Source organism: Astatotilapia calliptera, chromosome 20 (assembly GCF_964374335.1).
Source record: "Astatotilapia calliptera chromosome 20, fAstCal68.1, whole genome shotgun sequence".
NCBI classification, from domain to species: Eukaryota; Metazoa; Chordata; class Actinopteri; order Cichliformes; family Cichlidae; genus Astatotilapia; species Astatotilapia calliptera.
Genome location: NC_137441.1, coordinates 29412264 through 29436354, shown reverse-complemented (window position 1 = coordinate 29436354; position 24091 = coordinate 29412264). Strand labels below are relative to the sequence as shown.

Here is a 24091-nt window from a genome sequence, read left to right as displayed (position 1 = left end):
ATTTAATATGTACAGGCTGTATGTTTTTTGAACTCTGAAAGTAAACACACAGAAAATAGGAGGTTTGTTTTTATGCCAAAGAACAAAAAGGGCATTTTAATGGAAACCTTTATGGGAAAATGGACTGTTTTGTTACAGCTAAATATGATTCACTGTTTTCCTATTGCAATAAACAATGACTCATTATACCCGGTTTTGCTTAACAGCAGAGGCACATCTTTTTTGGGTGAAACACTGGATATAAATGTTTTTATTCTTCACTCACTTCGTGCAGACATGTATGCACACCCGTGACCAACAGCAGACATAGGCAGATCTAAGAGTGAAGACAGCTGGAATCTATTCAGTCACATGCCTTTCTTTTGACCATGCCTAACGTTAAAGAGTCAAAATATGATGAATGGTGTCTGTTTATATTTAAGCAGCCATCAGGCAGCCAGTCCCAGTTCAGAGAGAACAGAATATCCTACATCCACAACTGCGTCATCTGCCCAGACTGTTTCAAAAGCGTCGAGAGATTTCCTGTTGTTGTGACACAGAATGAAACGTCTTCCTTGGAGAAAAAAAATGTAATTAATACTGCCTCTGTTCAGAAGGGAAACAAACAAAAGCGACAGACAAAAAGTATCTTAAAATAATATTTATTTTTCCATGTAAGAGCAAGAACACTGCCTTCATAAATAATCTATCATGGCAAGCATTTATGTAATGATTAACAGTAAAAAACTAAACAAAACACTAACACAACACAAACAAAACTAAAAAACACACGCAAGGTTCGTCTAAAAATTACACTGGAGAAAAACAATCTATACATATTATTTGATTGACTGATTGATTGATTAGAGTCTATACGTCTATACACAGAGCACCATATAATATGCAGACCATTACCTATATGGATGCACACATACTGGAAGGATAGTATACTTTTACAGATAATGTGAAATTAAATTAATCTAATGCACTTAAAGGTTTAAAAAAATTGCATATAATATTGATCAGAAAAGTGAAGCTTATTACAGTGACTTCTATTACATACAAACTCTTATAGCCATATAATCGTACACATATAACAGATAGCTGTGCATATGCATACACATGATGTGTACTGTGTTTGTTGTACTGTGTGTAAATGTCTGTGTTTGAGACAGAAGGTAGATTCAGTTCTGAAGCTCCATGGATAACTCCTCCAACAGACAGAGTGTCTGTCACTTCTTTATAATATCATATTGTTTCCTCCGTGGACTCAAAAATGTGTTGCAGCAGTCTCCTGTGAAATAAAACAGGAGTGATCAAATATAGAAGAAGCTCCACAATATTGTTATATTAATTTTTTCAGTTAAAGTTTACCTTAGAGAGAGTAACATGATAGATTTCAAATTAAGTGAACTGGAGATTCACCATGTTATCCCTTTTTGAATTCAGGTGTTTTTAGTCCCATTGCCAAACCCTAGCCATGCAGTCTGTCACAAACATTTGTGAAAGACTGGGTTCTCCTAAAGCTCCTACTGAAATTGCACATAGTGCTGTAACAGTTTGCCACTGTTGCAAGACATGGGTCTAGATATTCAATGACCGGCTGTAAGTGGTGTTGTTGTCGAAAAGGGGAAGCATTTAGCTGTCACAACAACCCAGCCACAAAGTGGCAGACAATGTAAACTTATACGACAGGGTAGCAGAGATTGTAGATTTCCGGAAGAGGGGTCATAACAACCATCTGCCTCTCTTCATTGGCAGTGAGGCGGTGGAGAGGGTGAGCAGTTTTAAATTCTTGGGGGTAACTGTGACCGAGGACCTGTCCTGGGGCAACCATATCACCTCAGTTGTACGGAAGGCCCAACAGCGCCTCTACTACCTGAGGAGACTGCGGAGCGCACACATTCCCAGATCTCTGATGTTGAACTTCTACAACTGTGCCATCAGCAGCGTTCTGACGTATGGATTTCTAGTGTGGTTCCCCAGCTGCACCAAGGCCGATCAGCAAGCACTCCAGCGGGTGGTGAAAGAAGCTGGCAGAATTATTGGAACAAGTCTGCCAGAGATCAGTAATATCTTCCCCACTCGCTGTCTGAGGAGGGTGCACAGTATCCTGCGGGACCAACATCACCCTGCGCGCCACCTTTTCCATCTGCTGCCCTCAGGGAGAAGGTACAGGTCTATACAGGCCAGAACATCCAGACTGGCCAACAGCCTGTATCCACAGGCTGTGAGGCTCCTGAACTCTCTGCCCCCCTCTCACGGACAATAACCATATCCAACTTCTTAATAGCAATGAACTGGTCTGTATTGGTGCATCATATCTTTATTCTCTTCCCCCCCCCCCCCCCCCCCCCCCCCCTCTTTCTTAAATAGATAACTATCATATCTGATATCATATCTCACAGTACAATAATATTGAATGGGTTGCATTGTTGTATTTTGTCATGTTTCTCAGGTCTTTGTCTGAATTTCTACGAACATTATTGCTAAGGATTGTCTTATTGCATTGGAGTCACACTGGGTTAAATATGTACACTTGGGTTTTAAGGGGTATTTATTATTTTCTTCTTTTTTTTTGGGTTGTATGGAAGCCCCAAACGCAATTTCATTGTTCTTGACAATGACAATAAATAAATAAATACTAAATACTAAATACTAAATACAGAGTGCTGAATCACATAGTGAGTAAAAGTCTCCAACACTCTTCTGACTCAATAACTGCAGATCTCGAAGCCTCCTCTGGCATTAACACCAGCACCAAGTCGTGCACAGGGAGCCTCTTTACACAGGTTTTCATGGCAAAGCAGTTTGTTATGTGCATTTGTCCATGTAGTGTGGGAGATGCTTCCTATATTATCACCTTCCAAAAACCTCTCATCTGCACGTAAACCCACAGTATGGATCCATACTGGTATCAGTATATAGTATAGGCTGTTTATGTGGATTCAAAGGGAATTCTGCATGCACATGACTATGTGTGATTTTGTTTTGTGTTTGCTTTTTGTGTGTGTGAGACCAACGGTCGACTTTTACATCACAAAAAGCAAACACAAAACAGCATGTTTGTGTGTACTTGATCAGCTATCCCAGTTAGGATCACAATAAGGAACAACATTAGGGAAAGCTGCTGATGTTAGCATTCATCAGCCCATCAATATAATTCACAATGCTAGGTTAAGCTAATAGCAGTGGAAAATTAGACAGCTATATGTGAGCGTTTTTGTGTGAGCTTCCCACTTCTTCTGTGAAAGGGCTTTGCTTCTGTTAATTGTATTTTACACCCTGAATAGTCTTTGTTCCTTTGTCTTTCTACAGGAACAGAAACATTAAGACACGTAAACAATTAAATACCGAGGCAGACCAGGCAGAAACAAAAGCATACACGCCGAACAATTTGCGGACATGCATGGAAGCACAGGTGAATAAATGAGATTAGCTCACAGACGTACACACACGTATGCACACGCGTGCGTGCACACACACTGGCCTAGTGTAGGCAGAATATAATTTGCCTTCAGACAGAGACTGATGGTGTGTGGTGGGTGTGTGAAGCATTTCTGATACTTAAATGTATACATGAGGTGAAAAATTCTGGTGTTTTAAATTGAACTTTGAGTTAAACCACATAAAAATACATGTAGATACTCAAAAAATTTCAAAATAAAGAAAATGTTTGCCTTGTTTTTCCAACACCCATCTGCCTCAGGTTGTGCAGTCAATTTGAGGTGCAGGTCACACTACTTGGACATATTAAGGATCAATGAACCAATCCCGAAAAAACATTTTAATTATTGTCTATAAAGATTAGCTTAATGAATAATTTCCACACCACTGACTGCAAGTGAACTCAATCACTCCCCTAATATAATTAGCAATGAAGTAAGGTAATCAGGAATGTGGCTTCACATTTTCCACATGGTGATTACAGCAAGATGGAAACAAAGTCTTTAAAGTTAAACATTACAAGAAAACAAAGCATGCAAACATAGATATAACCGCTCCCACTGTTCAAAGCACGCTATAATAAGCACCTTCCGGCTCCTTCAACTTCTTATTTAATGGACAGATTTGAGAGTATGCCCATATAACTCATAGGAAGAAACATAGTAACACCAGCTTCCTGCAAATTTAGCCACCCACAAACATCAAATTAGAGGTTGGGTGTTTGAGAAAGCAACAATGCTGTGCAGCTTAATGACTTGCAACAAATAAATATCAAAGAAAGTTTCCTGCTTTGGAGGTTTAAGTGCAAAGGATTGATTCTTTGCATTCTTCATCACTTTATATAACATCAAAGTGCATTTTGACATCCTCCATCATGTGCCATGATGTGCATGCTTGAGTGCTCATACCTTATATTCCATGCTTTGGCTCTGTGCTATGGCAGACTGACAGTACAGAACGGCGTCGTGGACGGTGGTGAAGAGACAAGACTTTGTTACTTTGTCATTAAAGAAACCTGCGGTCTGCAGGTTATCCACCACACCGCCTAGACAGACACAGAGAGAGGCAGAGATGAAGACACAAAAAGAGACGTGCGAAGAAAGCTGGAGGAAGATGAAATGGGTAATTGAGCATGTCGGTGTAGGAAGAAAAGCAATAGAATAGAAACAAGAGATGGAGGCACAGAGTGGAGCATGGAGAGCAGAAAAAGAAACAAGGTCTTAAATGTGAAAAGGAGAGAACAGAGAAACAGGAAGGGCTGCTCTTGTATAAAATTCCTACCTGTGTAAATATTAACTAACAATAAACTTGTTATGAGCTCCACAATTTTCTTTGGCTTTCATTGTGCTCTTTCCTAGAGTTCACTACCCCCCTCCTTCCGCGCCTTCCTGCTTGTGTCTTCCTTTCTTTATTTATGCGTGTTCATGTATACTTTGTCCGTCTTTCAGTGACTGAGACTGTATTCCTCATGGGACTTGCTGTATTTAAAATGTAATATACTCTACTATTTTTAATTCTTGCATTTGTTCATTGTTTTCATAGGAAACATTCGAATCATAGACAGGATCAAACATGGTGGTAGCTTCCAGGTCAGAAAAACGAAGTCACTGTGGAAGCGCCTAAAAGCTGCATTCTGTCTGAAGCCCACCAGATGGCGATAGCTGTTGTCGTAAAAAGACTGGTCGTATAGAGGTCAATGGAAAAATGGCTTTCTGATGGAACCTTTGGGAACAATTTCCTGTCGAGTTTGTGGGCTTAGTCGCACTTTTTGGATCACAGCGAATCAAAAATAAAATCGTGGTTACATTAAATCTTGGTCATAGGCTAGCATGTTTCAGGACAGACGAATGTCTGTGGTAAGAAACCTCATGGGCTTACGACCTGTCAGTCAGGAGTCATTAGTCAATAAGCATGCAGTTTCACAGTCAGACTTGTCTTTCCTCATCACATCAGTAATTTTGCAATTATGAGGCCTTTAATTTGAAAGAAACAGGAAAATATACCCCACAAAATGAAATAAATCTTCTTCTTTTTTCTTTTCTTTTTTAGTTCTGCTAGATGTGATCTATTATCCTCTTTGTCTAGGATTTCTATATCTGAAGTAAAATTCTCTGTGTTCACCTTTTATCACAAAGGCTCAGACATATATGGACTGGTTCTTATACAGCGTCATTCTGCAGAACTTTAGCGCTCAAAGCACTTTATACTCATTCACCCAGTTACACTAGGGTTTTTTTTATGCTTAAGTGTTTTCCATCTAACTTTCACACACATTCATACTCCAATAGATGCATTGAAGAGCAACTTGGGATTATCTTGCCCGAGGATATTTGGGATGAAGAGTGGAGCAGCCAGGGATTGAATCACCAACGCTCTGCTTAATAAATTACAGCCACCCTATTTCTCATTATGTTCATGATCATCCCAAATTCTGGAAATACAGAAATGGACATTACAAATGCAAGCTTTTAAATACATTTTAAATGTAATTTTATCAGGTAATATAGCCCATTATCTTAATTTGGAGAGTTTATATAAATTCACCATTGGGTGGTAAACCTACATTTACATGATCTATGCCACTTAATCAGGTTAGTTAATTGTTTTTATGAATGGCTGGATTGTTATTGCTGTGAATTATGAAATGAAATCATTTCTTCCCTTTCATAGAGGATGGAGCAATGTGTCATCTGCTAGAGGAAGTAATAAACGAAGCGCCTTTCCTTGGTATTTCCAAGAACTCAAACAGCTCTTATTAAGGCTGTCATACAAACACTTCCATGTCATTTCTTTCTCAGTTAAACTGAAACGTTCTAGAAAAAGCGAGGAAAAACAGAATTTGTTTTGGTCCTTAGAGCCATCCAGCCATTTGCCCTTTGCTTCCTGTCCTGTGTAATTCTTTTCCTTGCTTTTCCTTAGTTGTTTTCTAAAGTTCAAAGTTCACTTTAACACTTTCTGTTTTTGTCTTGTGTCCTTTTTGGTTTTGTCTAACTGCTAAGTCCCGAGCCTGTACTAAGTGCAGGCGCTGATCCTGTGAAATAAGATCCCCCACCTCCACACAGCCGGGTTCCAGAGAAATGTGTTTTGTCCACATACTTCAAGTAAGGCCTAAATTAGGAGGCTATTATGTCAAAAAATAAAAGCTGAGAGTAAAGGCTTTAAAACACATTAGTTAGACCAGATGTCATTTTAAAAATATGTGTTAGCTTGCCATGAATAGGGCTAATTACATACATCTACTGTCATTGAACGCTTCAGATTGCATGTGGCCGAGTAGATCAGGACTGCATGTGTAAAAGTAAAAAGACATAAGAAGAGTAAGAGTAAAAAGTAATATTATTTGGGAGTATTTCTGTTCCACCTTAATGGTTTTCAGAAGGTGTTTTTAGATCACTACAAGGCAAAAAGACAAATGGGTTCTTAGAAAACTGCACAAAGAAAATTATATCTACCAAATCCTTATAAAGTCATAATAAAGTGTATTGCATTTATTTCCAGTGAGAGTGTTGAAAGTAACTGGACTTACTTTGGCAACCAGCAAGAAACACCTCCACTCCAATTTCTCCGTAGTCTCTCCGAATCTGAAACACACAAAAAAGCACAGAGTGAGGGACAAACTGCGAATGATCTCATTATTCTCATGATTCGATTCATAGAAATTTACCACCTGAGAGCTAAATTATAACAAAAGGGACAGAGGGATTGATTTTTGCAGTTTGCAGTTGTCTTCAGTTTTTTTAAGCATTTGAAAAAGATGTTACATTTTGCTCTTTTTGTATATATGCATGTAAATGTGACTGATCTGTCCTTACACTTCGTAGTGTCTTGACCCCCACGGTGTCCAGGAAGTTGACAGGGCCAAGGTCGAGAACAATGGCTCTTGGGAGTGAGGGGTCCCGCTCAGCATCTACTTCAATGACAGACACATGGTTCTGCTCCTCCATGTTTAGCTCCCTGTTCTGGGTAGATATTAATCAGTGACATTTAAGACGACCACAATCGAAGCTATAGGGTCTGGAATGCTGAAACAGGTATTTGTGGAAGAAAGCTCTTGCATTCGAATGTGAAATAAAGTCCTCTAAATCTGTCATCTCTTAGTTTGTCCTTACCACGTCCACCCCATTCTTCTTGAGCTCTTTTTTGACTCTCTTGGCTTCTTTTTTCTCGTGTCTCTGCTTTTTGGCTTCCAGTTTTTTCTTTGCTGACAGGAGCTTTGTAATGTCAAAGCCAGACTACAAAACAAAACAAAGAACAGTCAGATCAGTTACTTAATACCACTGCTAGTTACCCTGTCTGATAAAAAAAAAACTAAAACCTTTTGTTAAGCTGTAAACTTAAAGTGTTTGGTTGGTGTTTTAATAATGGGAAACTAACATTTCCCAGAAAAGACAGGACTAGGAGAACATGCTACACAAAAATCTTTTACTTCATATGACTTTGGAATCATCCAGTCATTTGTCTCCAGTTATCAGAGACGGGGTACACCCTAGAAAGTGAGTCAGCGTGTCACAGGGCTAACACAAGAAGAGACAAATTACCATTCACCTTTAGGTGATGCATTATGTTGGGTGCTTAAACTTTTGTGCAGGGATTCTCAGCCAGTTTGGCCAGTTCAGTCAGTCCAGTTTCTGTTTAGCACCAACATAATCTAACCACAACAAACAACCAAGCAAGGTGTGGTGGACAGCAGCTTGAATGAAAGGAATCACTGTTACAATACAATGACTGATTATTAGGAATGGTAATGGATTTCTTTCTTTTACTTGACTTACTTGTTGTAAGTCAAGTTCTTTGACTAAAAGAAGCGCGCTCATCCACACAAGTGTGCACACAGGTGTTCACTGTTCACACACACAAACAACACCTTTCTTGGCTGCTACCACAAAGCACATGGTGCGCCGTCGGTCCTGCGTGCTGCACAACTACTTTCAATATTTAGTATTTACTGTTATTTACACTTAGCTAGATTAATGCGATGGTGTTGTGTTTATTATGTTGCTCTCTTTATTTTTGCTTGTTTTGTCTGTTTTTCTCTCAACAGGTGGTCTGGGAGGTTTTTTTTTCTTTTTGAGTGCCCTTTCTCAGTGTCCCTCTTCCCCTCTGTTTTTCTTTTCCTTCATCTTTCTTTCTCCCTTTTCTATCCCCCAGCCATGTCTGTCCCATATGTAACAACTGAAAATAAAATAAAACAAAATAAATAACAACAACAAAGGTCGATCAAATGGACCAATATGGCAAGGCCGTGATGATCCACCTAATAAAGTAAATCTGTTGGGTATCTTTGTTGGCCTTCAGACAACAATTCTGACGCCTGAGGAGCCAAACGGGACAGGCAAAAAAAAAAAAAAAGAACTTGTTGTGGAGAAAAAGACAAAATTGGGCATGCCTGATCCAACTTTATTTTTCATTTAAATTATGATCCTTTATATTTCTAGCAAATTGTAATTCGAATGCATGGCAAAGAATGTAACTTAGTGTGTACCTTAGTGTCATGCACTGCATTTTTATGAGGCTTGGTATTTGCTATATATGACTTATTTTTACAGTCAATTGTAACATTCATGTTACAAGCCTGGCCCTAATTATAGTTCTAACATCAAGAGTAAAAGTGAGTAAAAAGTATATAAGGACATACTTTGGCTATTTCTTTCCCGTTGTTGGCAGTGTAGTGTCCAGTGGTTAGGACTGTTAGCCTACAGCAACAAGGTCCTGGGCTTGATTGCTGGGGCTTTTCTGTGTGGAACTTTGTGCTGAATGACATCACTAGTTGGAGCAGTAACAATCCTGTAACAGCATGGCTCATGAGCTTCGTTAGTGCCGGTGAGGACACGCAGGGAGTAATCGTACATTTCTCGAGAACGCGTCAGAACTGGTGTCACAAAAGCACCTGAGTCTGTCTCACCTTGCAAACAAACCTGCAGCCTCTGCCAGACTGCTCAGCAAGAGCTTATTTGTGCATGAAAGCAACCCTTTGACTTTGACATGCTGACATTTTAATGAATGAAACATTTCCATTATCTCCTTCTCTTATTCAGTGTCTGTGCCTTCCCTCTCCGCATCTTTTGTCATCCTATTTCCAACTTCCCTCTGTCTGTCTTCCCACTGACCCCAAAGCGGCGTGACAGAAGAGGAGGGGCAGGAAGAAAGCGTAGGAGCGAGTGGGATGGGGTGTTTTAAACAAAAGCTGAGCGGGGAAAAAAATGAGAGAAGAGAATGACATTGCGAACAATGTCTGTCACAGTTGTGATGTGTGAATTGGTGACAAGTCTGGTTGGCTATTAGTGTGTCAGAAATCATGTTTTTAAAAGAGGAGTTAATTGCACGGAAACGGCGACATGATGTGTTTGGCTGCTTCTTTTTCTCCGTGTGTGTGTAGCTGTGGTGTGCTGTTTCTGTGTATTCATGTAAATCTGAGCTTTTAGTATGTCATGCTGTGCTTTGTAAACTGATACTGTGTTTTGTTTTTGGCTTTATGGTCTTGGTGGGGGTGAATGCACCCACATAAGTTAATTTGTGCACTTTGTGAGAATTTAAGAGTGATGATGTTTTTAAAAGACATTTTTTTGTCACTTTGTAAAAAAATCTTTTTTTAGCATTAAGATTTGGTTTGAAGCTTTGATTTAGGATATCTGTGTTCTCACCTTTGAGTTCAAGGTTTCCTGGTACATCTCAGCATTGGCAAAGTAGAGGGTGGCAGAGGAACGGAAGATCAAAATCCCTGGCACTTGCCTCACCTAAAATCGAATGGATTAAACAGGCTAATCAATCAAAACATTCCATTATGGCTTTAGTATGAAGTAAAAGTTACACCTGACCAATCAGATATATGGATTTTTGTTCATAATTTCATAGCAATTTATCTAATATCAATCTATCCATCCATCCATCCATCCATGCCAGTGAATTCTCTCCAGTGTGTTCTGGGTCCTGAAGCTTGCCTAAAACACCTCACTTTACCATATGTCCTGAAGGCATCCTGGTCAGATGCCTAAACCATCTCAACTGGCTCATTTTAGTTAAGAAATTCCCCTAAATGTCGCAAAACCTCATTTCCATGTCTAAGAAAGCTAATTTCCATGGCTTGGATCAGTGATCTCATTCTTTTGGTCACTACCCAGAGGTTGTCGCCATAGGTGAAGGTGTGAATGTAGCTTGTTTTAAATAGTCCGCTTAACCAAAACAGACTGGTACAGCATCCAACACCGTTGGATGTTCTACCCTCTATCGTGAATGGAGTCCAGCTCCACCAGGAAATGGTCTGATTTGTTCGTGGTAATTCAGGCCAACCTTTCACTATTATTGTATGAGTACCAAATGTCCTGCATCCAAGGTTCGACTAATGGATGAAATCTTGTCTCCAGTACCCCGGCGTAGAGCTTCCTAGGAAGGCTGTTTGTGATGCCCCTATAACTGCAGCATACCTCATTGTAAACTGGGCCTCCACCCCTGATCACCATCCACTGGGCATAAGCTACCAATGGTAATGGTAATTAATTAACTAAAAAACAGGAAGCATCTTAAATTTACATCCCAGCCAATGAGGAATTTGTAGTTTTTGTTAAACTGTCTTTGTGGAACTACAAAAACTAAAATGTTGTGAGAAAAAAGTTCATTGTTTCATCATTATTTCATCTGTTACATATCCATGCTTTCCTCATCAATGACCAAACCAAGTAAAATTCTGACAGAATAAAAACAACACTTATTAAGTAATTCACTTTTGAAAAATTATATTTAAAACTTGATAATACAACACTATTTAAAGTACAGAGATGTAATGTGATTAGAAAACGTATTTCATGGCCGACTGCTGGGACTTGCTAAACTGAAATTTTGAAATAATAATAAAAGAAGACATTTTATATAGTATCAGTATGATATAAGAGTAACTACACTAAAAACATGCTGTTCATTTCTGTACCAGTGCTCATTTTCCATTCCATTTTCAGTTGATTTAAAAAGCAAAAAAAAAAAAAAGCAGTTCTGTACCTGATGGTATTCGTCCAGTGGCTTGTAAATGTCAGTTTCAGGGACCTGCCCTAGTATGGAATATTTAGGTCTGAAATAGTCACACACAGAAAACCTTAATTAATCATTTCTAATGCTTTAATCCATTAATAGGCCATTAATCAGTTTGAATTGTAGTGAGTTTCAATGTTCAACTGGACACTTCCCTATATATATATATATATACATGCAGGCCATGTTTACAGAGGGAAGTGTATAAGATAGTGCTGTGTATGGCTGTTTGGCAAGCGGAGGACCAAACCAGTAACAAAAAAAGCAGCTATTGTTTTCTTTTGGTGCACATGTCTTGTTTGCGTACTTGTAGTGAAGTTGTGCTGACATGCTGACATGAACACATGGGTCAGGACAGACCACATGGTTGTGAAAAAACATAATTAATTGTGAATATATATATAACCCAACGCAAAGTGTGCCTACAGCTGTGTCCTGAAGATGACAGTAAGCAAGGAGAAACCAATGGATGCAGCCAGTCCTATGTCAGGGTTTAACAGCAAGGTGAGGATGAAGGTGGCCACCCAGACCAGCTGCAAAGAGAAACAAAGAGCATAAGGAATAGCTTACGCCTGTGTTCTGCTGTAATAAAAAAAAAAGGGCCTCATTTGTCGCATACTGTACATTGTTTCCCTGCCTCTATTATATTTGAAAGACGTTAGTCTCGGTCTCTTTAACGCCCCCTACCTGTGAAGCCCAGAATAGATTTGATAGCATGAAAAAAAGAGGGCAACATTGCCAGAAACACTTTATAATATGGCCCCAGACCAAAGACGTCATTCGCTTAAAGTTAAATGAAATTTCAATGTTTCAATTTTATTTGAAATTAAATGACCGATTATTAAAAAATTATATTTATTGTATTTTTTAAAATTATATTTAAATAATAAATGTAATTAAATAAATAAAAATGATTACTTCTAGTACTTTGTATAAGTATTTGAAATTATTTATACTACAATTAATCATGGTACTGCATAATTAATTTTAGGTACTGTTTAATTTCTTGATAATTTTACTGAAAAACAACAATACTTCCCCATTTTACACTGTACGTGCACATTACTTTGGAGGACCCGGATCATATTATGAAGAGGCTAAACCTCTAAATCTTGAGTATTTCACAGTAAAGGAGACACTTCTTTCCTTTACAGTCCTTTTAAAAGTTATGTTTGAACAGGGATTGTAGGAAAAAAATTAAGACTTGTCTCTATCATTATGAGGTGACATAGGTCTGAAAATTTTGACAGTTATTATTTTTTCTAGTAAATTGGTAAGGGAGAACAGTCACTGTGACATTTATATTGGTAAAGTAAAGGGCCAGTGGAATAAAAGAAACTCTATCACACACATCACCATCACAGCATTGGTTGGATGTGAGATGGGGAAATATAATTAGTATTTCTGCAAATTTACAATGAAATTGCACAATTTTAAAAATTACTTACACTGTACTTTAATTTACTTATAGTATAATTATTTTTCTATATCCTGTAATAACCTGACTTGGTACCATCTCATTCTAGCGTGCCTACCTTTAAGTATTAGTAGATTATACTTATATAGTATTGCATAACACATACATACAATATACAGTATTTGTAAATATAATTACATTGTAATTTGAAATAAAAAGTCATTGAAGTTTTTTCTGCATTTTCCTCCCTGTGGTGAAATGTCGCTATCTTTCTTGTTCAAGTCCACTTTTCTATCATTGGCCATTCTACCTGTGTCAATGCCACTGGGCTCTGCGCTGTTGGTTTTTATTTCACACAAGCCTGTCTGCCTGCATACTTGCAAAGACCTACAGTGGGGCAAAAAAGTATTTAGTCAGCCACCGATTGTGCAAGTTCCCCCACCTAAAATGATGACAGAGGTCAGTAATTTGCACCAGAGGTACACTTCAACTGTGAGAGACAGAATGTGGAAAAAAAAATCCATGAATCCACATGGTAGGATTTGTAAAGAATTTATTCGTAAATCAGGGTGGAAAATAAGTATTTGGTCAATAACAAAAATACAACTCAATACTTTGTAACATAACCTTTGTTGTCAATAACAGAGGTCAAACGTCTACTATAGGTCTTTACCAGGTTTGCACACACAGTAGCTGGTATTTTGGCCCATTCCTCCATGCAGATCTTCTCGAGAGCAGTGATGTTTTGGGGCTGTCGCCGAGCAACACGGACTTTCAACTCCCGCCACAGATTTTCTATGGGGTTGAGGTCTGGAGACTGGCTAGGCCACTCCAGGACTTTCAAATGCTTCTTACGGAGCCACTCCTTTGTTGCCCGGGCGGTGTGTTTTGGATCATTGTCATGTTGGAAGACCCAGCCTCGTTTCATCTTCAAAGTTCTCACTGATGGAAGGAGGTTTTGGCTCAAAATCTCACAATACATGGCCCCATTCATTCTGTCCTTAACATGGATCAGTCGTCCTGTCCCCTTGGCAGAAAAACAGCCCCATAGCATGATGTTTCCACCCCCATGCTTCACAGTAGGTATGGTGTTCTTGGGATGCAACTCAGTATTCTTCTTCCTCCAAACACGACGAGTTGAGTTTATACCAAAAAGTTCTACTTTGGTTTCATCTGACCACATGACATTCTCCCAATCCTCTGCTGTATCATCCATGTGCTCTCTGGCAAACTTCAGATGGGCCTGGACATGCACTGGCTTCAGCAGCGGAACACGTCTGGCACTGCGGGATTTGATTCCCTGCCGTTGTAGTGTGTTACTGATGGTGACCTTTGTTACTTTGGTCCCAGCTCTCTGCAGGTCATTCACCAGGTCCCCCCCGTGTGGTTCTGGGATCTTTGCTCACCGTTCTCATGATCATTTTGACCCCACGGGATGAGATCTTGCGTGGAGCCCCAGATCGAGGGAGATTATCAGTGGTCTTGTATGTCTTCCATTTTCTGATGATTGCTCCCACAGTTGATTTTTTCACACCAAGCTGCTTGCCTATTGTAGATTCACTCTTCCCAGTCTGGTGCAGGTCTACAATACTTTTCCTGGTGTCCTTCGAAAGCTCTTTGGTCTTGGCTATGGCGGAGTTTGGAGTCTGACTGTTTGAGGCTGTGGACAGGTGTCTTTTATACAGATGATGAGTTCAAACAGGTGCCATTCATACAGGTAACGAGTGGGGGAACAGAAAAGCTTCTTGCAGAAGACGTTACAGGTCTGTGAGAGCCAGAGATTTTCCTTGTTTGAGGTGACCAAATACTTATTTTCCACCCTGATTTACGAATAAATTCTTTACAAATCCTACCATGTGAATTCATGGATTTTTTTTTCACATTCTGTCTCTCACAGTTGAATTGTACCTCTGGTGCAAATTACTGACCTCTGTCATCATTTTAAGTGGGGGAACTTGCACAATCGGTGGCTGACTAAATACTTTTTTGCCCCACTGTACATAAACGTTCCACAGCGAATGGGGGACTATTGTGAGGAAGCAAACATATGATTGTTATTAGCAGGTCACATGTTGTACATGTACACATGTTGGCAGAAAACTGTCATTAATTTTATGGGCATTATTTGCTTAACACTTTTTTTTGTTTTTTTTTTTGTTTTAGCTAATTCCAAGGAAATTAGTTGAAACATATGAAGCCAGGATTATTTCTTATATGGAGTTGCTCATCCAGGTAGTTTGTATTCCAAATCATTTCTATAAAATGGCACTGTGAAGCAGGATAGTACTTAATCTAAAAGTCAGCAGGTAAGGAAGATATGCAGTATATGCAGTACAAGATATGCTATGTTAACACAGTAAAATACCTTTGCTGCATTAACCACTTCCTTGTGGCCTTTTTAGTGCACTCACCATATCCACTCTGTTGGTTTTCCACAAAGCAGGGATGTCCAAGAACTGCTTCATCATGCTATGGAGGTTGACATGGATGATGGCAGCCAAGACCGCCTGCAAAATCAGGGAAACGGTTTAAGTGGAAACGTTTCTCGAAACAGTCGAAACGAGTTTCATTAGCCTCTCACTGAAGTACTGTTTAATAGCAGTTATTACATCATGCTCAGTCCATGTTTGGGCTTAAAAAAACTATTTTCTAAAAGTAGCTGATAACTTTAGCCTGAGGCAGAAGAAATACCTGTTTGTGCATTTTGACAACATAACCTCAGCTGTTGTTTTTTACCTAAGGCTAAGAGATTGCGTATGCTTATGATTGCGCGCGCGCACACACACACACACACACACACACACACACACACACACACACACACACACACACACACACACACACACACAAAACCCCGTTCAGCTATCTTAGTGAGGACCTTCATTGACATAATGGTTTCCCTAGCCCCTTACCCTAACCATTAAAAATGAATGCCTAACCCTTACCCTAAACCTAACCATAACCTAATTATAACCCTGACACTAAAACCACATTTTGAGCCTCAAAAAGGCCTTCAAACTTGTGAGGACCGGTGAGTGTGTCCTTACAAGTGACTGTTGGTTCTCACAAGTATAGTAGAATGCAGATTTCGGTCCTCACAAGGATAGTTAGACAGGAACACACACACACACGCACACACATCTACCTTGGGCAGATCTTCAAAGAGTGATCCAATCCACAATGTGATAAAAAGGATCACTACTGCTGACAGAGCTCCAGCAACCTGGAGCGAAGAGGCAGGGAAATATGCACACAGTGAATGGCAGTGAGATCGGCGAAACAGTTGCTTGATGTCAGGATCATTAGTTTGAATATGATTATAAAGCGAACTCACATCGATTGAACCCTCTCCTCTCCTCGATAGCCCATGGCTGATTAATGGTGTTGTCAGACTAAATCAGTTTAGCCTTTCAGTAAATTTGTACTTGTGTAGGTGGAGTTTGATGATGTGAAAAAAAATCAATTCCCTAAGTGTTTTTTAATCATGCACTGTATCAGAGTAACGTTAATTATGATGTGTGGTTCATTGCATTTAACCTTTGTGATCTTTGTTTTTCGCTAGAGGCAGAGTGAAGTGCAGGGATGAGAATGTTTATGCTTTCAATGATCTCATGAAGCATCCCTTTAGAGCTTAAATATGGCAAAGCATTAAACGTCATTAGCGTTCAAATATCAAAGATAGCAGAACAAAGATGGGAAATGTTACAGAAGACAAATAAAGAAAACCGTTCTATCTTTATTGGATTTACTAAATCAGTTGAAGGCTATGGCAAGGGAACAGAGTTTCATGATATTTTGTGGTTTGTTTAGGGCAAAATATCAGATTCATACATTACAGAGTTTGTGGTATAATGTGTGGAGCTAAAATAGTTGGTTCTGGGTTGATTTATGTGGGGCAAAGGTCTCCCAAGTAAGAGATTTTGATCTCTAGAAAAGATATTAAACTGTCTAAAAGATCATTTCAAATTGTTTTTTCTCACTTAGAGCTACATGTAGAATCCACCAAAAGTAAGTCAGTGCATCTGACGTCACATGGGATTTGAGCTCCTAATATTGGCTTCTTCAGATGAGAGTCATCTACAACAACATTTTTCCCTGTTATACATTTTTCATACTGTTTTATACTGCTCATTGATTTGGTTTGTAAACAAGACTCCTGTCATGGCCTAGATTTTCTAAAAGGTGAACATTGAACCAAAAGGAGGTGCAAGAGTGTTTTTTTTAGATCAATTGAGTTGCAAGATGCTGGATAATTATCCTGGGGTTGTTTTTTAATTTCAAACACACCAAAAACAGGTTCCATATCCCAGCTTTAAACCTCTTTTGGTGCTTGCTGGTTAGGGTGTATTCTTTAACATGGATACTAGGAATGATAGGTGAGAAAACAAGAGAAAGTTTTTTGAAGTCTCTACTGACCTGAGTTTTGCCCCCTGCACTTTCCTGAACCATAGTGCGAGACATGGAGCAGCTGACAGTAAAACACTGAAAAATTCCTCCAATGGAGTTACTCAGACCCAGAGCAACTAGTTCCTAAAACATGAAACACACTTTTTATTTACAGTCGGTGTACTAAAGTATCGCTTCATGTTTGTGTCCACCTATAATCATCCTACCTGGTTGCTGTCAACCTTGTATCCATATTTTAGGGCAAAGATTCGTCCCAGAGAGATGGCAATGCCGTAGCCAACCACAGACAGAGCAAAGCCATCACCGATCACTTGACCAAAGACAGAGGTGTCTGGGAAAACAGGTGGCTGGAGACTGATATACAGGAAGAGACAAGAGTGAAGAAAAGCTTTACTTTTCATAGTGACTGTCACTTTTCAAGTGACAGGTGTGTGTGTGTGTGTGTGTGTGTGTGTGTGTGTGTGTGTGTGTGTGTGTGTGTGTGTGTGTGTGTGTTTGTTTCTCACCCTGAGGGAATAACTCCCACTACATCCACTCCATATTCCTGCTGCAGGTAAAATTGCCATGAGATAACTGTAGCTATAACGATCTGGAAATAAAATAATAGTGATTTTCAGGGTACACATTCTGTATGGTGCAGTACAAAGTCTTGAACAATACTCAGTTTCTGTATATTTTACTTGGAAAATAAGAATTAAGTGTAGCGATTTATTGTAAGGTGCAAACAAAAATCTAATCAGTACAATTCTTACAAACTTGAGGGTCGCTATTTTAATATTCATTTTCATTTTTTTGAAATTTTCAAGTAGTTTTGAGGAATAGTTCTCCAGGCTTCTTTGGATGTTTCTGCCTTTTATTCCTTTCGAGTCAAAATGATGCTACACTGCTTCAATAATATCGAGGTCTGGGATATTGTTCTCTTGTATGTATGCTTTTCCCACATTGGGAGTGTGTTTGCAATCATTGCCATGCTGAAAAATGAAGTTGTTGTCAATCAGATGCTTTCCAGGTGGTATTGCATGGTGCATCAAACTCTGATGGTACTTTTCTGTGGTCATAAATTTATTTATGACCACCAACACCACTGGCTGAAATGCTGCCCCAAACCATGAGAGAGCCACCCCGTGTTTTACAGCTGGACTGTAGACGCTGTTGTCATCTTGACAACAGAATTTTCAAATTTGGATTACTAATTCATAAGACCTGCAGTTGCTGACTTTTAGTCCAGTTCTTGTATAAATCGGCTTCTTGACAGCCACTCTTCCACTGAGACTGTTAATGATGAGGCTTCAGTGAGCAGTAGAGGTCAGATGCATCTGTCAGCTCTTTGCTGACATTTGTGTATGTGACACATATTGAAAATGCATTTTTGTTGTTGTTGAGCCAACCATATAAATAACATATATACTTTATTGATCCCCATGGGGAAATTCCTCTCTGCATTTAACCCATTCACTCAGTGAAGCAGTGGGCAGGGAAGGTACCTTGCTTAGGGGTACCTCAGGGTACCAAATAGGTGCACCACTGGCCAATGATTCATAGGTTGGTGTTAAATGGGTTAACAAACAAAACACAATTCTGTGAAATGGTCGGGTACAAAGACCAGATTGAAAATGAGAGAAAAAACAGCCAGTGTTTAAAAAAAACTAACAAAAAACCTTGACCTTGAGAAAGACTAGAGAACTATTGTTGAAGACATGTTTGGCTCATTGGAAGTAATATAGAAAGATATAAAGTGTGACTCAAGACTTTTGCACAGTACTGTTTGTATTCTTGCATACTTACAGCAATCAGCTCCACGGGTATAGGAACGGGTATTTTCTTGCCCAAAAATGCATTGAGCTCCTTAGCAGCGATAAGGCCGAGTATGGTAATAACACTGGTCACAAGAGTGCCGATGTTTGACTGCGGGAGGAGATAGCATATCTCCAATACAGTCTAGGAAGACAGGAGCAAGAAAATGACTGCTAAAATAGGTGAATAATTGAATAGATCTAAAATACAAAACATTCAAAAAAAACGTACATAAAATTGCCAGCAAGAGCACTAAATGGTTAAGTTAATGTAATTCTTACATATATCAGGGATAAAGGTCCATTATGTCTCACAGGGTTAACGCCAAAGGTGTATTTGAGCTGAGACACGATGACATGGATAGCAGCTCCTGTGGTATAACCTCGGACCAGTGGCTCAGACAAGTAGGTTACCACAAAACCAAACTGGACCAGACCGAGTAGAATCTACACACACATCACATGAATCAGCAGAGATTAACATGCAGTAGCTGCAAAAGTGAATGCTCAGATCACTCATTTGCATTTCACATTCACGACACAGGAGCTGTGCAAATTATTAGAAATGCAAAAAGATAGTGTTTAAAATTAATGAAATAGATTAAATTGACCCTTTTAGCCGTTGGACTCAAAAACATCATCAGTTTCCAGGCTGAAGTTCCCAGAGTCCCTGCAGGCTCATGCAGCGAGAAGCTTCTTTTCATTCTTTTGAAGTAATCAATAACGTATTGAAACTGAAGTCTAAAAGCATTTGCTGTCAGGCAGATGGGCCTCAAAGAGCTATGTAAGCTTATTAGCATTTGCACAGCATTTTACTTTATTCACTAATGTTTGAGCAGCAGCTGCCTGTTGATGGTGACAAGATATTTCCATTTGTTCAAAAGAAACGTCCAAACTCAGTGAGACAAGTGCCCATTTATGGCTCCAAAATTTACGAATGCAGGGTGGAAATTTTGAGTGATTTCAAATATTTACTTGAAATAACCCAGATACAAATGTGACAGCTGCAGCCACTCGGACCCTTTCGTCATCACGGGCAACTGTGTCAATTATACTGGTGTTGGTCACATTGTCCCATGTCATAAACTTTGAGTCTGGGGCCAGTCGCTCAGTCACTCCTCCTATCATCACGCTCATCACTGCATATGTTCCTAAAAAACAGAGATAGAAAATGATTTCTATTAGGCGGCGTTATGAAAACATAGTGGAGCAACATGTTATTCCACTGATTAATAATTTTATTATTACAGATTTTTTTTTTATTTTACTGATTTATTTCAGCCTGGAAACTGATGGGTCCTTCACAAACATGAAGTCATTTGGACTTTGCTCTGAGGGAATCATATCACTAGGGTATAAAGTCTCCATTCGTTCTGATTAATGTTACTTCGCTTCCAAGTTGTTTCCTTTTTGATTAGCCAGTTTAAAAGGCAACTTTTCCAAGTATCTTTTAATGTCATCTAGTGATTTAGGAAATAAATATTATATACAAATATTATATAATTACAAAAACTTTTATTTTAGACAAGTGTTGATGTGTCTCTACAAGAACGTCTTACTGAATATTTTCTAATATGTCTACAAATGCGCATGTAAGCAAACCTTTAGACTTTAAAATATATAAATCAGACATTTTCTGGCCTTAAAGCTGGCCGACATAATAAACTTGTAAAACTACGGCACTCTTCATAGTGGTTGTTGAACGTAGTTGTCACACGTTTCCAGGTAATTATCACACAACATTAAAAATAATGCTGAGTAGTGTTAAACCTTTAAACACTAAAGAATGCTGGGGATTTACGATGGAATTAATTTCACCTTTTTATTTGTTAAATATAAAAGAAATCACCTAATATCACCTTTTTAATTTGGGGTCACCATCTCGTCAACTTTGCTACTAATGTCAGCATATGAAAATTCAAAGGTGTAAAGGTTACCATTTTATTGATATCAGGTCATCATTAATATTTTAATTATTAATATACCAAAGTACTATTACTCTTCATCTTTTTCTCTCATAGACATACGTTTGTATAAGTATGAATAAGTATTATTGCCATCACTTTCTGTTGTGATACACACATTTCAAGGTAATATTAATCATATATAACCACTATTGAGGCAAGATATTTACTTGTATGTTAATTTGTAATTAATAGTAGTAACTATCTGTTGCCACATTATTACTAGTTTAATACCAAGCTGTAATAGAACACGCAACCATAAACTATTACATACCCACTGAGATGTGTTTGGATGTGCCAAAGATGAAGTAGATAAGGACTGGGTAGAAGGATGAGTACAAGCCAAATACTGGAGGAACAGATGCCAGCAAGGCATAGGCCATACCTGCAGTGATAGGAACAGAGGATTTTCTACACTTTTTATAATAAATAAAGAAACATTTCATTATTTCAACAATGGAGAAGAAACATTTTTGACCGCAGTTTATGATAAACAAATTAGAACATTATATCTATATCTAGCTCTCCTACTATCTCTTGAACTTTCATCTCACCCTGTGGCAGCTGCATGATGCCCACACTTATCCCAGAAATCAGGTCACCCAAGGCATTTTCTCTGATGGGGTAACGGGGAAGCCATGACAAAATAGGAACAGTACCCAGCAGGCAGCTCTTCATCTGGTGGCCAGAACACCTGATGTGTTTTGTGTCAGCAGAGGGTAAAAATAGATGCAGAAAGTGATATTTAAAAGAAAATACTTCAGGGATAAGCTTTTTTATTAATCATGAAGTTGATGCCAAACCACTTCTGATGTCTCCAGCTTTTTTACTGAACTACTGAAAAAGTTAATAAGTAAGACGAAAACCAGCCACTACGTGCTTTACAGAGGCATTCAAAATGAGCACACCTAAATCAAGTAAAACCACACAAAACACAGAGACATTACCCAAGTGCCTGTCTGAAAAGATGTGTTTTCAGATGTTGTATGCCACAGAGTCAAGGGTGAGAATAGAGCGATATAAGCTGTTCCACAATTTTGTCGCAAAGGTTTGCAATCCCCCTTAGTTTTCAGACGGGTACGTCGAATCACCAGAAGACCTCTATCTGCTGACCTAAGGATCCGGTTTGGAGAATAGGAGTGGAATAGACTGATGTGGGGGAGCTTTAACTCTTAAGGCCATAAGAATCAAGATTTTTAACTTTTTTTAAACTTTTTTTTAAAACTTTAAAATATCTTAACCTAAGTGTAGACCAGTGCAGACGCTTTAACAAAAGTGTGAAGTGAGACTCATACCTCAATATGGCTTTTGCATGCAATAATTAGATAGAGCAAGACTTAACACTTTTCTTTGAGTTTGATTTGGTTTATGTGATCAAGAGCTATGAATTCAATCTATAATTGCAGTTCCTAGGATAGCCACTTGAGGCTGGTCCCAAAAGTGAGCCATCGCCCTTTCTACACAGTCTGACAGCCACATGAAGTTAAAGACTTTACAGCAGATATATGCATGTGTACAGCCAGCTTGTGGTCTTTAGAAATAAATTTTTTTGGCATAATACCTGTGGTGATGCTGATGTTACTCGTCTATATACTTTTTTTTTGTTCAGTTCATTGATCTCATCGTTTCTATGATCAACTGTAAAACTGGAGTATGTCTGCTGATATCATTCATCAGTAGAACGCTTATTGTTTATAGTATTAACCTCCTGAGACCTGAACTCTTTCACGACATGCATTTTTAATTTCTCTTTGATATTTGGGCTGATTGGGGCCCGATGAATGAAAAAACAAAGAATTACCAGATTTTTTTAAACCTTGTTTTTGTTTTTAAGAAAAATAAGAGCCACGTATGAGGATATTTGTTTAAAAGTTTGATAGAACAGACGCAGTATAATGTCCTCGTAAGTGGATATCAGGCCCATGTAGACCAAAATTGAGTATTTTAGTCAAAATAACCCAAAATGTGATGTCCACATATGTGGACACCAGGTCCTAGGAGGTTAATGTCATTTGTGAATGGGATGAGATATACAGTTGATTAAATATACTGTAAAGTGCTTTACCTTACTGACTTTTTGACCTTCTCACGCAGAGATGTTTTTGATACAGACTTTTGTCCCATCTCATCCATTGCTTCTTCATCCAGGACCTCCCTGTGGACGCTGTAACTCATTCGCCTTCTCTCTGCCATGGCTGAAGTACAAAAATGCTTCTTATCTTTGCCAGTACTTTAGACATTGTTGAAAAATTATCATGATAAAATATAATTATTGTGGGGGAAAAATAATGTGTTTTTGAAAATCTTTAAACATTTGTCAGTAACTACCTTGTTATGTCTGCAGCTGTATCAAAAGCTAGTAATAAAGTTGTACATACCTATTGGGATAAATAAATCCTTCTTGTGGACAATGGTGCACAGGCATCAAATGAAATCTTCTGCATCAGATCCAAGTGGCTGCAAGTAGTGACGGTATTTCTAAGTATTCCTATATTCTTTTTTTTTTGTAGCAAAGAGATAAAGGCAAAGTTTTATTCTGAAAGCCAAGAGAGCTCCTGAGCTCCTCTCTCCCCAACTTGCCTGAGGATAGTTGCTGTCTGTCTTGTGATCTGATTGCTTTGAGACCTTGAAGACAACTCTAGATTTGACACAGCACATGTCAGTCGAGGAAGAGGACAAAGTTCCTTGTACGTGCTGTACAAGTGAAAACAGACATGGTAGAAAAATGTTCAGAACATTTTTGTTTTATGATTTAATGAGGGATTTCCGTCGCTCATGTTGTACTTAAAATTATTTATTTATTTATTGTTAATCATGGTTTGTCTCAGAATGAATTTGTACTCTGGCATGTTATGGTACTACCATAAAAGACTTTGTGGTATAGACAGCAGACACACACAGGTTAACCTATGAGATAACTACAGACTGAATTGCTGCGCATTAGTTTCCTTTATTGCACCTTATCTGTGTTCTATGTTTTATCTGTGCATGATTAAAGATATTGGTCCTTTCAGCAGAGTCAGATTTATTTGATTTATTTGTGGTCACACTGAAGGATAATCACA

At 38.6% G+C, this 24091-nt stretch overlaps 1 protein-coding gene across 1 annotated transcript; it reads right to left on the bottom strand.

The window, feature by feature from the left end:
* Positions 1-625: 625 nt before the first annotated feature.
* slc26a6.2 (solute carrier family 26 member 6, tandem duplicate 2) lies at positions 626-23646 on the bottom strand. The gene is made up of 20 exons (XM_026153793.2): positions 23405-23646; positions 23092-23221; positions 21581-21720; positions 21301-21411; positions 20038-20213; positions 19345-19509; positions 19055-19207; positions 17776-17858; positions 17476-17623; positions 17279-17392; positions 16008-16085; positions 15274-15369; positions 11872-11978; positions 11416-11485; positions 10068-10160; positions 7536-7658; positions 7239-7385; positions 6953-7007; positions 4335-4471; positions 626-1273 (listed from the first exon to the last, which is right to left on the bottom strand). Exons 2-20 carry the CDS (start codon positions 23217-23219, stop codon positions 1250-1252), a joined length of 2148 nt encoding a protein of 715 aa, XP_026009578.1. The 5' UTR covers positions 23220-23221; positions 23405-23646; the 3' UTR covers positions 626-1249.
* Positions 23647-24091: the final 445 nt, after the last annotated feature.

Coding starts and splice junctions, on each gene's coding strand:
- slc26a6.2 (XM_026153793.2), bottom strand. CDS start 23,219: ATGGCAGAGAGAAGGCGAATGAGTTACAGCGTCCACAGGGAGGTCCTG. Junction 17,859..19,054: donor TACCCGTGGAGCTGATTGCT/GTAAGTATGCAA, acceptor TTTTATTTCCAG/ATCGTTATAGCTACAGTTAT. Junction 7,008..7,238: donor GGGTCAAGACACTACGAAGT/GTAAGGACAGAT, acceptor TGTGTGTTTCAG/ATTCGGAGAGACTACGGAGA.